Consider the following 14,671-nt stretch of genomic DNA (forward strand, 5'->3'; position numbering starts at 1 on the left):
AAATCAATCACACATATTAAAAGTATAAAGGCAAACTGAATTCAATCTTTGTGGGCAAACTCAAAATCCTCCATTTAGATGACCACATGCCAATGTCTGCACAGGACTCCTACCTTACTTAACACACAGAATAAATTTTTCAAAAAACCCCTCTAACCAATGTAGCAGAATATACACTGTATGTTCATACTTAAAAACTTCTATCCAGAAAATATACAAATGGGGAAAAAAATATAAAAAGTGTTGCACATTACCAATTTGCTTTCAAGATCCACAAAATAAGGTGTTGAGATATACATGTGAAATAAAAAATGTAAAATGTCTAAGTTTTTCTATGTAATTTCTACTATGTGCATTTGTATAACAAAACATTAAAAGTTAATACGGTTACTGATAGAAACCTATATTCTCTTATTCTTACTAAAAACAGAATCCTTACATTTAAAGCATTCCACAATCTATCAACAATTTTCACAGTAACTACTCTAATAAACCCCACACTACTGTATGCATTGAGCAAGCCTCTTTCCCACAGTTATGCAGAGCATGCTCTGCATTTTTACTTTCTAAAAATTACATATTTCACTACCATAAGCATTTCTGCAGGAGATGATTTAAATCTAATTTAAGTTCTTAATGATACAGATCTTGAAACTTTTCATTTTTTTGGTCAGAGCTGCTTAGAAGAGTAACTAAATATTTCATTATTATGCCCCCAAGTACAGGATGCTTCAGGTGATACAAGGTCTTCCACACTTGCACACCAAGTACAAACCACTAACACTCACTGCAGTTTATAAACACTGAATCACAAAAAATAATGTCTGACTTGCCTGAAATAAACTAACCTATAAATGTTTAATGCTGGAAAACTGTTAAAAGGTTATCCAGTGAGGCTACGAATTCCTTTCTAAATCACTTGTATTTTTCATAACATTTCTTTTGTTTATTCTTTTACCTCAAAGTTTCATCTTTTACCATTTCCTGAATAAAACTTTGCAATATACAAAAACAGCATGAAATTGTCTGTATATTTCAGCATGCAAAATTGTAGAAGCAATAAGAAAGCTGTGGGAACACCATTCTTTAAATAAGGCAGAAATCTTTTACTTCACTTTGTTTTTAAAATAGCGATTTCTTTTCTACATGAAACTGAAATTTATTAATAAATATAAGCTACTGCCTGGCAGTGATTGTGCCTGGGCAGAACCACTGTGGCCTAGAATAACAGGAACAGAAAGTTCATTCCAGGACCATCCCTCTTTCCACAGTTCTCAGACAAGATGGCAACTTGCAGCAGTCTCCTCACAGTAGAGAAGAGAGTGCAGGCAGTGTTGCACAACTGCTCATCTTTCACAAAGACAGCTGATAAAACTAGTTCCTACACTTCGCTACATACTAAAGGAAAGATGCTGGTTATAAATGCAGCTAGTGGGCTGATTAGCATTAAGGTCATGACAAGTGCCCTGTGCTGTTAAGTAATAGCATACAAAAAAAAAAAGATTTAAAATACCAGTTGGAAAAATAAATACTTTGCTTAACAGGAGGCTCCCCTTGCATGCATATAAGTTCAGAAAAACATCTTGCTGAACCAGATGACTATTTCACTCGCATCTTTTTACTACAGAAATATAGCTGTGAGATAGCAAAGGATACACCAAAAGAAAAAAAAAAAATCACAATATGCAAATACCAAATGTGCTCTACAGAAATAATAATAAAAAAAAAAAAAAACACACAAAACCACCCTTACTCTAACACTGTATTTAAAGATTAAATGAAAGCAACATTTCTCAGAACACCAAGGACAGAAATATCCGAACTATAAAGCTACTCTCCAGGGAAATGAAAGATTTACATGAATACTTTCAACAAGCCTTTATAACCATGCTTTGCACTCTCTCTGATACTGGCTCAATTCTTAATTGCAAAAGTCCTTTTGAAAGTAAAAATGTTTGAAAGTTACATTTTTTTAAAGATCATTTTGTTATGATTTCTATCGAGAAGTGGCCCATTATGTATTGCAATTCTGTTCCCAGTGCTATAAACTGCAGTTCAGCATCGAAATTATGACTGAAAGTGGCAGCTATTTAGGGAGGTACAAGCGAATTAGTAAGTGATAAGAATTAAAACTGTCAAAATTTTCCAGGTATTCAACTCCTATTATTCATAAACTAAAGCAAGTACAAGGATATTCAGTATAGCAAATAAAATTACTTTATGCTAACTAACTGCATAAAATGATAAAAGCTTAAGCCACACCACTTATCTTTTTGGGAGTACTTATGACCCCTGATACACATACACAACACATCTGACTTCAAGTAAGTATTCTACTAAGGGCAGAATTTTCTCTTTCTCCTCCTTCCTTGGAGCATGCCCTATATAAAATCATTATGATCCATGAGCCTTACTGTAAAGTGCACTTACCGGTGCTGGATTATCTTTACTTTCAACACCAAAAACATCCCGTTGTTTCACTGTCAGTAAATCAAGACCTTTAGTATCATCATCATCGTCATCATCATCATCGTCAAAGAACTGCATGGAGTCTGAGTTTGGTACCCTGCTTGGTACAGGACCTTCTTTTTCTGCCTCTTCCTCCTCAGATAGTTCTTTCAACTCATCCTCAGACTCGCCACTCTCCTCAGCACCTTCACTGGAAGAACATTCCTCTATTTCTTTCCTTCTCTCATTTTCGTTTGTTTTGTTAACAGATGTTTTCCCACTGAAATTAGTTCCACGTTTCTCCACTCCTTCCTCATTTATTGAGGAGAGGGTATTTTCATTTTGCTCTGTCTCATCTGAGTGATCTGTCCCATTGGCTGCCTCATTTGCACATAGCTGTTTCCGAACTCTTTGAAGAAATCTCACACGAGGTGCCATTGCAAGACCAAGTGACCTAAAGCATGAAATTAAACAATAAATTAATTTAAAAGGTAGATACACAAAATTTTACTAAATTAGAATCCGTCATTGATGGTTCAAGTAATTACATTTCAATCACGATAATTCATTTTGATCAACACATTTACAAAAATCCAGCTTGAAAAATACAAGTGAATATTGGGAGAGGAAGGAATATGAAGTAACTGAGAACTATCAAGAAGAGTTAAAAACCTCCCAGGAAGAAAAGCAAACTAAGAAGCTGCAAAGTTGTAGATATGACCCAATTATCTATGATTCACAGTAAAATGTGGTGGAGGAAACACCAATGTAATTTGGTATTGAAGATACACGGATACCATACCAAGGACTGAGCTAGCACTGACCTGTCAGTGTGCTTCACTGCTGGTAGTGCACTCAGAACATTATCCCCACCATCTCACAGTGACTGAGAGATTAGAAGAACAAACACAGTATGGATAAAAGACTAATGGCAGAAAAAGTTGAGGGAGAGACATTTCTCCCTTAAAGGCAATTTCAACGCTTGCACCACTCTACTGCAAGGTCTTACCTTCATGGCATATGTAACTAGTAGTGCCAACAAAACTATTCTTTTATTCAGTTGGTTATGACAATTCAAAGTTACACAAATACTCATTAGACGAAGGGACAAAAATTGGGCAAAAAACAGAAATCCTGTCTATCACCCATATTGGAGAGCATTGCATGGGAACAGAATCCCTGTCTCCAACAGCTCGTTTGACTTCAGTAAACTTTGTAATTGCCCACTATTATTACACCTGACTCTGTCAAATCTAAACTGAGAAAAAGCGATATTTAAAGTCTCTTTCAGAATTCATGAGCTGCCATATTAGGTGAATAAAAAAATGTGAGGGGACACTGGTACTGTAAAAGGAACACACAGAGACCACAGTGACATTTAAAAACACATGATACAGAACAGATAGCATTAGTATTACCTGGGGCTTGTACATACATTTAACAAAGGAATAAAGGATTTAACCAGCTACGTTGGCTACATATATACACATGCACACACACATATAAAAGACTAGGCTCTTTCAATTCAGAATACGCACAGCTATACACCACCTCTCCTCACAATGCTGCTTGCTGCTATCAAGTAGACAGCATTATTTCTTCTTTCCACCTCACAACTCTGAATAAAGGAACCGGAGTTATAGCATAGGAGAAAAATCAAATCTATACTCCCTGGCAGAAGAGTCATTATAACCAGTCCATGAAGCATCAAAAAGGTACTGCAGAGCAGCAAAAGTGGATTGTAGGCCCTGGAGAGTCTTGAACTGTTAACGATGGCCAATGGGACAGAGTAGTCAAACAGAGGGGCACCCTGCTTAAGTAACAAACAAAAAAACCCCCAAATGCAACCATGGCTGTGGTTAAACAGTGCACTTTTGGTACCAGCCACAGGTTAAAACACTGAAAAGTGGGCATACACACAAAAAGCAACCCACACTGTTAGGATAAGGAACAAGTCTTTCAACAAATAAAGTTTATTTTCAATGTAAAAATTTTGGTTTAGTATTTCTGATAACTCAGCACTCTTATTCCACATGCAATTAACAGCAGTAACAAAGAAAACAGAGTTTTATGAAAAAAATCAAAGGAAATTTCTATGCAGTGTATTTTGCACATTTACTGACAGTGCACTGCTAAGAGCTTTGGGAACTGAAACTGGAGAAACAATCTTCAACTTGTTTTAGTGTTTGACAGCAAACATCACCTACCTTTGCAATGAAAGGATGTGTTAAAGTTTGGCCTATTGACTAAGTGCAATGGAAATAACCAAACAAAGCAGATGTAATGCTTTACTGCAGCAGCTGGAGGCCGTTCAAACATGGAACTGGGCCTTAACACCAAGCACAGTAAAACACACATCAAGAGATTGCTGCATTCAATCTCTTCAGCAAGGGGATCGAAGTTGCAAGAGGCAAATCCTTTGCAAGAGAAACGTTTTTTTGCTCTTCCAGATTTCGCAATCAGTGTTCGCTTCTCTTTCTCCTGCAGACAGGTACAATGTACACAGAGCTGAAAACTCCAATTCTCTCAGAGCTTTTCTTCTATGCTTCCAGAGCTGCATCAAAGATCAGGGTTTGACAAGGTGAAGAAACTATTCTCTCCACAGCAAAAGTTACAAAACAGACAGGAAGATCAGCCCGTGATGTGGACGAGACTTCACCACAGGTTTTTTCATTCAAACATGAAATTCCATTTGCCATACTGCTGTACTGCACTGATGTCTTACTTAATAACTAAATAAAATTAATTATCAGTTAGTGTTGGCAAATTTTTCTACGCTGCTTAGCAACCCTATCAAAAAAGATCAGTGCAATCAGAATTCAAATTACTTCTGAACCAAAAGAATACAGACCTCAGACATAAGGGAGACAGAAGGTGTTAAGGTCAATTTTATTTAAAGTAATAGTAGATAAGCTCAGACAAAGTGCATGCAATAATCCCCAATTACTTTTAATTACATAGTTTCCCAAAGAAATGTCAGCATTTTGGCTCATTACTGCCTCTTTTTCACAGTATCTTCCAAGTGGAGAACAACCTGGGACAAACACATTCTACTACTGCTAAAAGCTTCCTCAGAAGCTTTTTGTAAGATTTGATGGTTTCTTCAGAAATTATTTCTTAATCATTTGCCAAATCTATAGCTCATTCATACTAAAAAAACTCAATACATGAACCAGCTTTTCTTTTCATAAACTAGAAAGGGTAATATTAGTTTACAATAATTCATTAGATGCCACTCAGACCACAATACTACTCTAACTGAAGTTACAGCTATTTTTTGATTTTAGCACTAGCGTTTCACACACTCATCTGGAATAAGAAGGGTGCATGGTTTTCTGATAAACATAGACAAAAAACGGGTAGGTTGTTTAGTGAGTTTTCATAAATTCTAACACAATAAAAACATACTAACACAACAATGTAGTCCTCAGATTATGGTAGCCTTTAAATGGCAACGCAAATTCAGCTGACAAACCGAGTGACAATCCTGTTTCATATTGTGGTGTGAAATGCAATGACTTCTTGAGAGCAAGCTCTTCCAGAAAGACATTTTAAATCAGTTTCTAAAAGCAATACTGAAACCAATGGATTATTTTGCTACTATAAATCACATTTCTACTCATCAAGTGAAACTGAGGTGGCCAGACATCAGCATTCTCTAACATTAATTAGGGAATGAATAGACGTAACTAAACAAATGGCATACAATGCTCAAGTACCTCTGTTAAGCACTCAAGTAAGTAAGTAAGTTCACAGGGATTTCAGGAAATATGTTAAAAGAGTAAAGTTGCAAAGAAATAAACCCTGTATGGCTTTAAGGAGAATACTACTTTTGTTTTTATTGAATAAGGAGGATCAAACATTAATAAACTTTTTTTAAATTAATTTAAATAAATAGTGTAACATATTTAAAATACTGCCTTTTCTATGGTTTGTTAATTGTGCTTATCAAAGACCTTGAGTGTGTTTACATTAACATAAGTTTACTATGTCTCTATTTGGATGAGAGAAAAGCTGGCCATCTCTCTTAACTCCTTAAAGATTGAATCTTAAGACACTCAAAGCAAAATCTGTCCTTGCACAAAACAAATTAAACCAGAAATGTAAGACCAGTCCAACCTTTAAAGATTTAAGTGTCACAAATGTTCCTAATCTGCACCTAGAAGATTGCTAGTCCTTTTTGAAATATGAGCCAGCTGTAAAGAATCTGAGGTCACTTCTGCTGAACTGCTGCACAACAGTTTTAGACAAGTTAGTGATTCACCCTAATATTAAGCTACTACGTTTACTAAATATAGGACATATTCCATTAGTGAACTTCTTCAGAATTATTTGAACACATAAAAACACAGCCCAGTGATTACTTTTACTGTAGAATAGGTTCAGACAAAGATTTAAAATAGCTTGAAAAAGGTTAAATACTCCCAGAAGCTATTTCAACAGAAGAAGTATGTATTACTTGCCTTGCAATATATGCTACATCTATGTTTAACATTTAAAATTTTTTCAGAAGACAGGATGAGCAACCATTCGAAAACAGGAGAAATCACATCAACTGAAGTGACACAAATGTGAACTAACAGGCTTTCCAGATGGTCTGATTAATAAACAAAATGAACAGAGAAATTGCCTTTGCTGTGCTATTTACTTACCAGCCAGCTTTATTCCTCTACATTAAGGAGCTCTAATGCCTATTCAAGAGCTTATGGGTCAGGCCCAAAGAGAAGGTGAACAAAGAGGATGTTATGGTTTCAATCTAATCACTCAAAAGACCAAGATGTAGTCTTCCTTACAGAAGCAAAAGGAATCTCAACACTGCAGTTGCAAGGAGTGGTGTTTTTGGTACCTGAGCCACCCTGGCACCTGTTCAAAGGACAAAACAGCACAGCACAAGTAACAAGGCTTTCTGGAATGCATTAAAAATCCTTTCTCCAAGTAGCTGGCTTGGTCAACTCTGAGAGGCACTCTACTGGAACTGCTTCTTATGCATATGCAAATACATTTACTTCTAAGGTGAGTGAAGCTAAATAGCAAGCTTGGCTGCAGATTGAGAAAAGGTAGCTCAAGATCGTAGAAGAAATTAGGAAGATGACTAAGAGAATAATGACCCTGGACTTTGAAAGAGAAGACTGCAGCTTGTTCAGAGAGCTGTATGGCAGAAGTTTACAGAAGTAGTTACAGAAGCTCAGGAAGGGACAGCTAGATCTCCAGGTGGTTGAGAGGGAGTTGAGTGAGAAATGCCCAAACTCTACCAATGACTGCAGGGAATGCTGCGGTCCATATGAGTAATACTATATGAGGCTGAGATTAACTAGGTAACAGCACAAGAAGTAAAGATGGATCGTGTGTTCTGATATCATCCATTTTAGTGCAGCTTTGTAACACTGATCTGCAAGCAACACTCGCAAAACTATCTGGGTACCAAGTTGGGTATATCAGGCATTTTTCCCAGTAACTTGGCTTCAACGCGCTTTATTTATTCTCTATGTACCAATACAGGGATAAACAGAGAAAAATATGCTGCATTCCTCCTGGAAGATATGATGAAATTCACAGAGGAAATTACCTTCCTTGGCAACCCCTTAGAGCTGTGACTAACCCGTCCATCCAGCACACTGTTAAGATTTGCCCATGGAGAATGGTGTGTATATATGTTAGCACTTAATAAAATAAAGTGCCTGAGAAGTAAAATATTTCCCAACACTGCCTCCTCTTTACCTTGTCTCCTATCCAGGAGGCCAGACTAAGTAATTACTCCTCTTTGCCTTGTTGTTTGTTTACATTTTCTTATGTTTTCAAAGGTGTGTTTTGAAGTAAAAAAGACAAATTTCTCTTTTATGAGTTTTTAGAGTTTCTCCTTCACCAAACTTAAAGGCTGCTTATGTTAACACAAGGCCTGTGCAAGTCTTCCTGCAGCAAATTATTCTTTATAGCAATTTCTAACGAGAGGATACTGGAGAGAATAATAATGTAGCATAGCTTAAAGGTGCTTGATCACTAGTACCCATATGTCTGTATATGTCTATATGCACATACAGACATGCACAAACATTTTGTTTTTTATACAAATTGGTTTATATATATATATATATATATATAAAACATATAAAAGTGAAAAAGATTACTGCTTTTCTGCAGATTTTATCAACAGAGCTTAAGAGAATCTTAGTGCACAGACAAGCCAGGCAAGAGAGCAATGGGGAAAGCTGAAAACAACCTGAAATGCAAACCTGACAGGGGCATTAAGCAGCCTATTTTCTCTGCAGGATTTTTAGTGGAGTAACACCTATCAAGCTAGCAGTAAATCTAGACAGAAAGGATGAAAAACTTTTTGGAAAATCCACAAGGAACAAAAAAGGAAGAAAGGATTACCATTCCAGGTTTTGCCATAAGTTTGTTTTGCAGAATGTAAAACAAGATTGCTTCTAAATGCAGAATTCAAACATACCAGACTTTGAGGGACTTTCATATAAATTAAGCTGACTGATCTATGTATCAGTGGATGTGCACTGAATTGAAAGCCAGGGAACTGCAGGGTGTATTTAGGCTGACTAACAGTCTGGAGAGAAGGGAAGAAAAGTGCCAAGAAACTAAAACAGAATCTCAGAATTACCTCCCAGATTTATCTTCAGACCTTTTGATTACACTTCCATATATTTCATAACCTTGACTAAACCTCTCCTACTCTCTCCAAACAGCTAACTGGTTTCCTGCATTTTAATATAGGAATGACTTATTAGTAGCTTTGCAAAGCTGGGACTAGAAATCATTTTGATGAAGGACCAAATCCTGGCACAGAGACCCCAGAAGAACAGAACTGTAGACTACTGTCTACATCAGTCTCAGATACTAGATGCCACGCCATGCTGAAATCCAAAAGGATGCGCTGAGATTCTGAAAATTCAGCATTACTACCATCTGCCAGATGGTTTCTTACACTGGTTAAATTTGCGTGGTCATCCCCTTGAGCCCTAATCTTCTACCACTATCCCTTACATTCAGCACAGTAAGACCTACAGGAAGATTTTAAAGATGCTGACAAACGACACAGGTGAAGAAGAGGCAGGCAATGCATAGTGAAATCTTTCAAGTTTATGCTAGCTCTTTTTCAAAATTTCTCAGCCCGTAAAGTTAAAAAGCATCTTTTGTAATAGGCTTATGTATCTTAAAAAACAATCATGTTAATGGCAGCACAGCACAGGAAGACCAGGTGTTCCTCAGTCTAGCAATTTGTCACATTTTAGTTCATTATGCCACGTACTGACAAGTTTGAAAACTTTTGCCTTCTCTGTATGAAATTCCACAGACATCAAATTAATTTACCATATACCTTTGAACACCTTACTACTCCCTTATGACTATCCTATGTCCCATGAGATTTCAAAAACTTTGCATCTTAAAACAATTTCAGGTGGTTATCATCTGGAAAGTCAACCCGTCAAGACTAATTTCCCTCCCATACAAAATGTGGAATGTACAAAAATAGACATAGCAAAATAGATGCTATTCAGTCTAGTCCAGATGTTTAATCTTTACTAAACACACTGAATCTTCTGAAAAGTAATTTATGGTCAACAAGCAATGTCTCAATCACAATCAAAATGAGACTGCAATATATCTTCGGACACTCCAATTTCTTTATAAATAACACACTTTACAGGTTGGCATTTAGCTATGAGGCTGAAGGGTAAATCTCAGGGGAAAAAAACAAAACATGGTTCTCTATTCTTGTACTTCAAAAGTACTCCTCCCTCATTTTCACCCCTCCCTCCTGCGAGTGGCTGGAGAGGAGAATTGGAGGCACAAAAGGTAAAGATCACGGGTTGAGGTAAAACCAATTTACTGGAAACAGCAATGAGACAAGAAAACGAACAGAAACAGCAACAACATTAATAACAGAAGTGTACAAAAGAGAGAGTAACTGACATGCAAAAATGCTCACTACAGAGTCAGCAATAAGTTATAAAACTGGACAGCTCCCCCCACACACACCCAGAATAAATCCCTTCTCCATGCAACAGAGTCCCTTCACCCTACCCCCAGCAACTACCTGAGGTGGTACTGGAAAACCTCCCTGTCCTGGCCATGTCCTCTCCAGGCTACTAAAATAAATTAACCCTGTCCTGCCCAGAAACAGGATCATTATTTCTCTTGATAGCAATATACTGTTTTTACACATAAAATCTATTTAGAATGTCCTTTGAAAGGATGGCATAAACGTGAAACAAAATATATCACAAGACTGTCCAATTCTGTGTGCTAACAGAAACAGGTATGTGTGCTAGTCAAAACAGGTATTTAAAGCTATCATAGACTGCAAAACTTTTCACTATACAGTTTTCATATTCCAAGTTGGTCATACTTACAGGGCATATTCTGCTAGAGGCAATTTGAAAACATCAAATACTTCCTTGTTCTTCATTAAATAAACTGAACGCAAGTAGGATACAAAACACTGAAAGAAAAATAAAATTATTCAACAAAAAAAGAAACCATTCAATTACCAACACAAGAAACAAACATTATACTGTTGCTCTAAACACAAAATGGAATCTCACTATTAGGTGGTCTAACATCGATTTCAGATGAAAATTCTTTTACATAACACCCATCAGCCAAAATTTATCACTACTCCAGAAGTGATGCAACTTGAAATACTCAAATTTCATTATATGCACATTAAGTGGCTGAATTTCCCAGAAGTATGTCATGTTATCTATCCTTAGAAAGAAAATACAACAAATAAGTCAGAAGGAAATATCACTGATTCAATTTTACTTTTTCTCCCAGCTCTTCTGGGAGAAAGAACAGACTGTGTCGCTACCAATCTAAAGTGTCCTGACTTCATCTTAGAAAGAAAGAAACTGATTCAACTCAATATAACTGGCTTTCACTGTGGCCTAAGATGATTCATATTACCTTGCATTTACCATCAGCTCATCACATGCACACAGTCAATTAATGCAACTCAGCTGACCAACATAAATTCACTATACAACATCTACTAAGACCAGTCCAAGGTTGAAGTTTCAATTAATCCCAGACTTTCACCAAGAAAACTGGAAGCGCTGCATTCCAGAATAACTTAGTCTTGTATTGCATTTCCCCATCCTTCCCAAAAGGAAAGATTCTTATTCTTCTCATGTTTCTTTTACGCAGTCCATTTCTACCTATCATCAGCAGCATAAATTCTGGAATATTTTAAGTATCAGAAAAGGTTCTTGGATTTCTCTTGTTCATAACCTAATTTCTAACACGTGTCAAAACTCCTACCATGATGCTTAAACCATCAAACACTCATAATAACAACACGTTAAGCTCAGAAGGTTGTATTAACTCATAATATAATCACACTCTTGTTCTGCTATGTACAGGCACCTGTTAGAGAAAATTAATGTATTAATAATTCATGCAAAATTAAAAAAAAAAATCTATTTCTTGTTCATCTCAGATAGAGGAGGAAAGACCCAACAGTCAGGAGCATTGATTTCTTATGGAGACTCTCTAAATGGTTCTAAGAGAAAAAAATACTTCCAAAGGTGAAAATATGAGTCAGTAAATTAAGCAATGTAATAAATTCATTATTTTCTCCTCAGTAAACTGAAATAAAAACTACTAATTTTAAGATATGTAGAGCTGAGATGTACTTTTCAAGCTGCCCAATACTGCAATACAGAACTAAATTTTCATTTGCTTTTTTTTCCAAGTGCTAAGTTTTCTGGGTAAACTTTCCTTCCTGATTATGTCTTTCAATTAATTTTAGCTATGGAAAGTGTGAGCTCAATCCATTACACTGCTACCAAGACTGAAGTGTGGAATAAAGCACTTCTTTGCTCACATTAAATTATTAATCATTTTTACAAAGATAACTAGAATGTTTAGAAAAAGGCTTCCAATTTGACAGATCTCATTTATCTTTTGTTGTCTAGCACGTGACAAAAATCAATGAAAGCCTCTTTTTTCTCTGCAGTGACAGATGGAAAAGAGCAGATTAAACAAGAAGTATCCTCCCTGTGAATCTGAGATTTGCAGATCTGAAGACCTACATGAGTCACTACTTTCATGAGGGTTGAAATCTCATCGTCTGTTGGATAACCCATAAGCCATCCACTTACTTTACTAGTATATATTTGGTATACATGGTCTAGAAATTAACCAATGATAAAGGGCAGAAAGAACACAACTTTTGCACATGTATCAAGTTCTATAACTGAGAATGAACTACCAAACAAATGCATAGAAGAGTTGTCCTACTTTACAAGAAGAGAAATTATTTTCTTTGATTTTTTTTTTTGTTTGATTTCAGTATGTTCACTTCAATCTCTGTCTAAAATACTGTCATCTCACTTGGATTTTATTCAGTTCTCTTAAGACTTGGTCAGTCTGTGCACACTGGAGCTGAAGGAGAACAAGTTCAGTCAGTCTGAACCAGTTTCCTGCTCTTTTATCAATTGCTGTTGTCCCCCGCTATATTTTCTCTTCTGATATCACTTTCAAGGCTTTTTTTAAATAACTGAACTTTGCAAAAATATTACATGCATTAACTTATACTGTTATGGAAAATGCTACAGTTGGGCATCAGAAACGTATTACAGTTTCACTAGAATAGGAGCTACAGGTCCCCAAAACCACCAGAGATTATTGTACAAGGACTAGAAATACGTAAGCAAAAAGTACAATGCTCTATGAATTTACCACATTTAAATTTTGATTTATTGATCTATTTCTTGGATAAGTATTAAAATGTACACAATTTAACTGATGTGCTATTTTGACAAAATTCAGAAGTAACAAGGTGTGACTGGAATCTCAGGTTGTAACACCCTGCATGTCCCTCTGGGTGTGATGAAGAATTTAATGGACAGATATCTCTTCAGTGCCACAATAACACTCAAACTAGCAAGAAAACAGATTCTCTTTTTAAACTGTTTTTCAAAACTGACTGAACTGATATATTAAATACTAAAATTACAAGAAATGCCAAAAGGCAGCATCAGTCCATGAGAATAACTGCAAAGGTTCCAAAAAAGCCCTAATATGATTCATGCTGTCTTCCCAAGCAAGAGCAGAGGAACCATGTCCTACCACATGAAACATGAAGTTTTTTGAAGCAATTAGTAATCAAGAATTTTGTTTTTTCCTCTTTTTTTTAAAAAAAAAAAAAAAGTAAAAGCACCTTGAAGTAAATCAGTAAGCTTAGAGGACACGTCGACTTAGACCTGATGCCCTCCACACAGGAGACTACATCCTATCTGAACTTCTGTGCATAGCTGTGCTGTTTCACTGCTATCAGATCCATTCCAGTAGGACATTTATTTCTTACATTACAAATGTCAAGAATTTGGCAGCTTGCAATAGACAGGTTAGACAGCACATGACCCACGTCTCTGAGAAATCCAGCATTCTAGATAAGGATCCAAGGCCAGGATTTCATTTGCATTAATTTTATTGGGGTTTTCACATTCATATGTCAGACTACTGGGGCACATTTGCATAGTATGTCTGAACATTCATACTTAAACTTTATTAAGGAGGGACACTTACGTGATAAACCACTTCTCCATACTTCAAGCTTTAAAAAAAAAAAAATGTATATACAGTTTCTCTGCAAGAATGACACTACTCTGCTATCCATAAATTAAAATCTCAACGAAAATGACTTGAAAGGGTAATTACATGGCAATTACAATTTTTTAAATTAAGTTTTTATCTGCAATACTAACAGTCTGTGTTTGATTTTATTCTTGTGCTATTTTGAAACTTTATCATTATTTGCTTTTGCTCAATTCAGAATGATCTTTCTCTGTCTTTTAAGAGATCTTAAAAAAGTCAAGAAGTTTGTCACTGTTTTCATTCCAAGTAAGACGATGCTAGCTTCCTCCTACTCTCATCCTCCCCCATGCAGCTGCTCTGTCACTTCCGATACAAACTGGTGTAACTGCAACTTCCCGTGGTAGTTGAACATAATCATGATGTCACCAGTATCTCTGGTTTATGCAGTGCTCAGATGAGGCTTACACTGACATTCCACATTGCTACACATAATTCTTTGCGCACTACAAAAACCTGGGATATCTGAACACCAAAACCAGTTTTTAAAAGCAGTCCCTTGAACATTGAACATTTTATTCACAGAGCTCCCAACTGACTTCCTCAGGCACTTTAAAATTCCTTGTTTAGGAAAGTAAGAATGACATTCCTCTGTCCCACTAAGTGTCCCTAC

The 14,671-nt window shown here is 36.2% G+C and overlaps 1 protein-coding gene across 1 annotated transcript in view; it reads right to left on the reverse strand.

The window, feature by feature from the left end:
* DDX10 (DEAD-box helicase 10) overlaps positions 1-14,671 on the reverse strand; it is a 159,927-nt gene that overhangs the window by 107,193 nt on the left and 38,063 nt on the right. Inside the window, exons 12-13 of the mRNA XM_032680229.1 lie at positions 10,815-10,903; positions 2,431-2,902 (exon numbers count right to left, since the gene is read on the reverse strand). Of these exons, the coding sequence (XP_032536120.1) occupies positions 2,431-2,902; positions 10,815-10,903 (561 nt within the window). The remainder of the gene's footprint in view (positions 1-2,430; positions 2,903-10,814; positions 10,904-14,671) is intronic.

The sequence above is a fragment of the Chiroxiphia lanceolata genome, chromosome 2 (assembly GCF_009829145.1).
Source record: "Chiroxiphia lanceolata isolate bChiLan1 chromosome 2, bChiLan1.pri, whole genome shotgun sequence".
In the NCBI taxonomy this organism is placed as follows: Eukaryota; Metazoa; Chordata; class Aves; order Passeriformes; family Pipridae; genus Chiroxiphia; species Chiroxiphia lanceolata.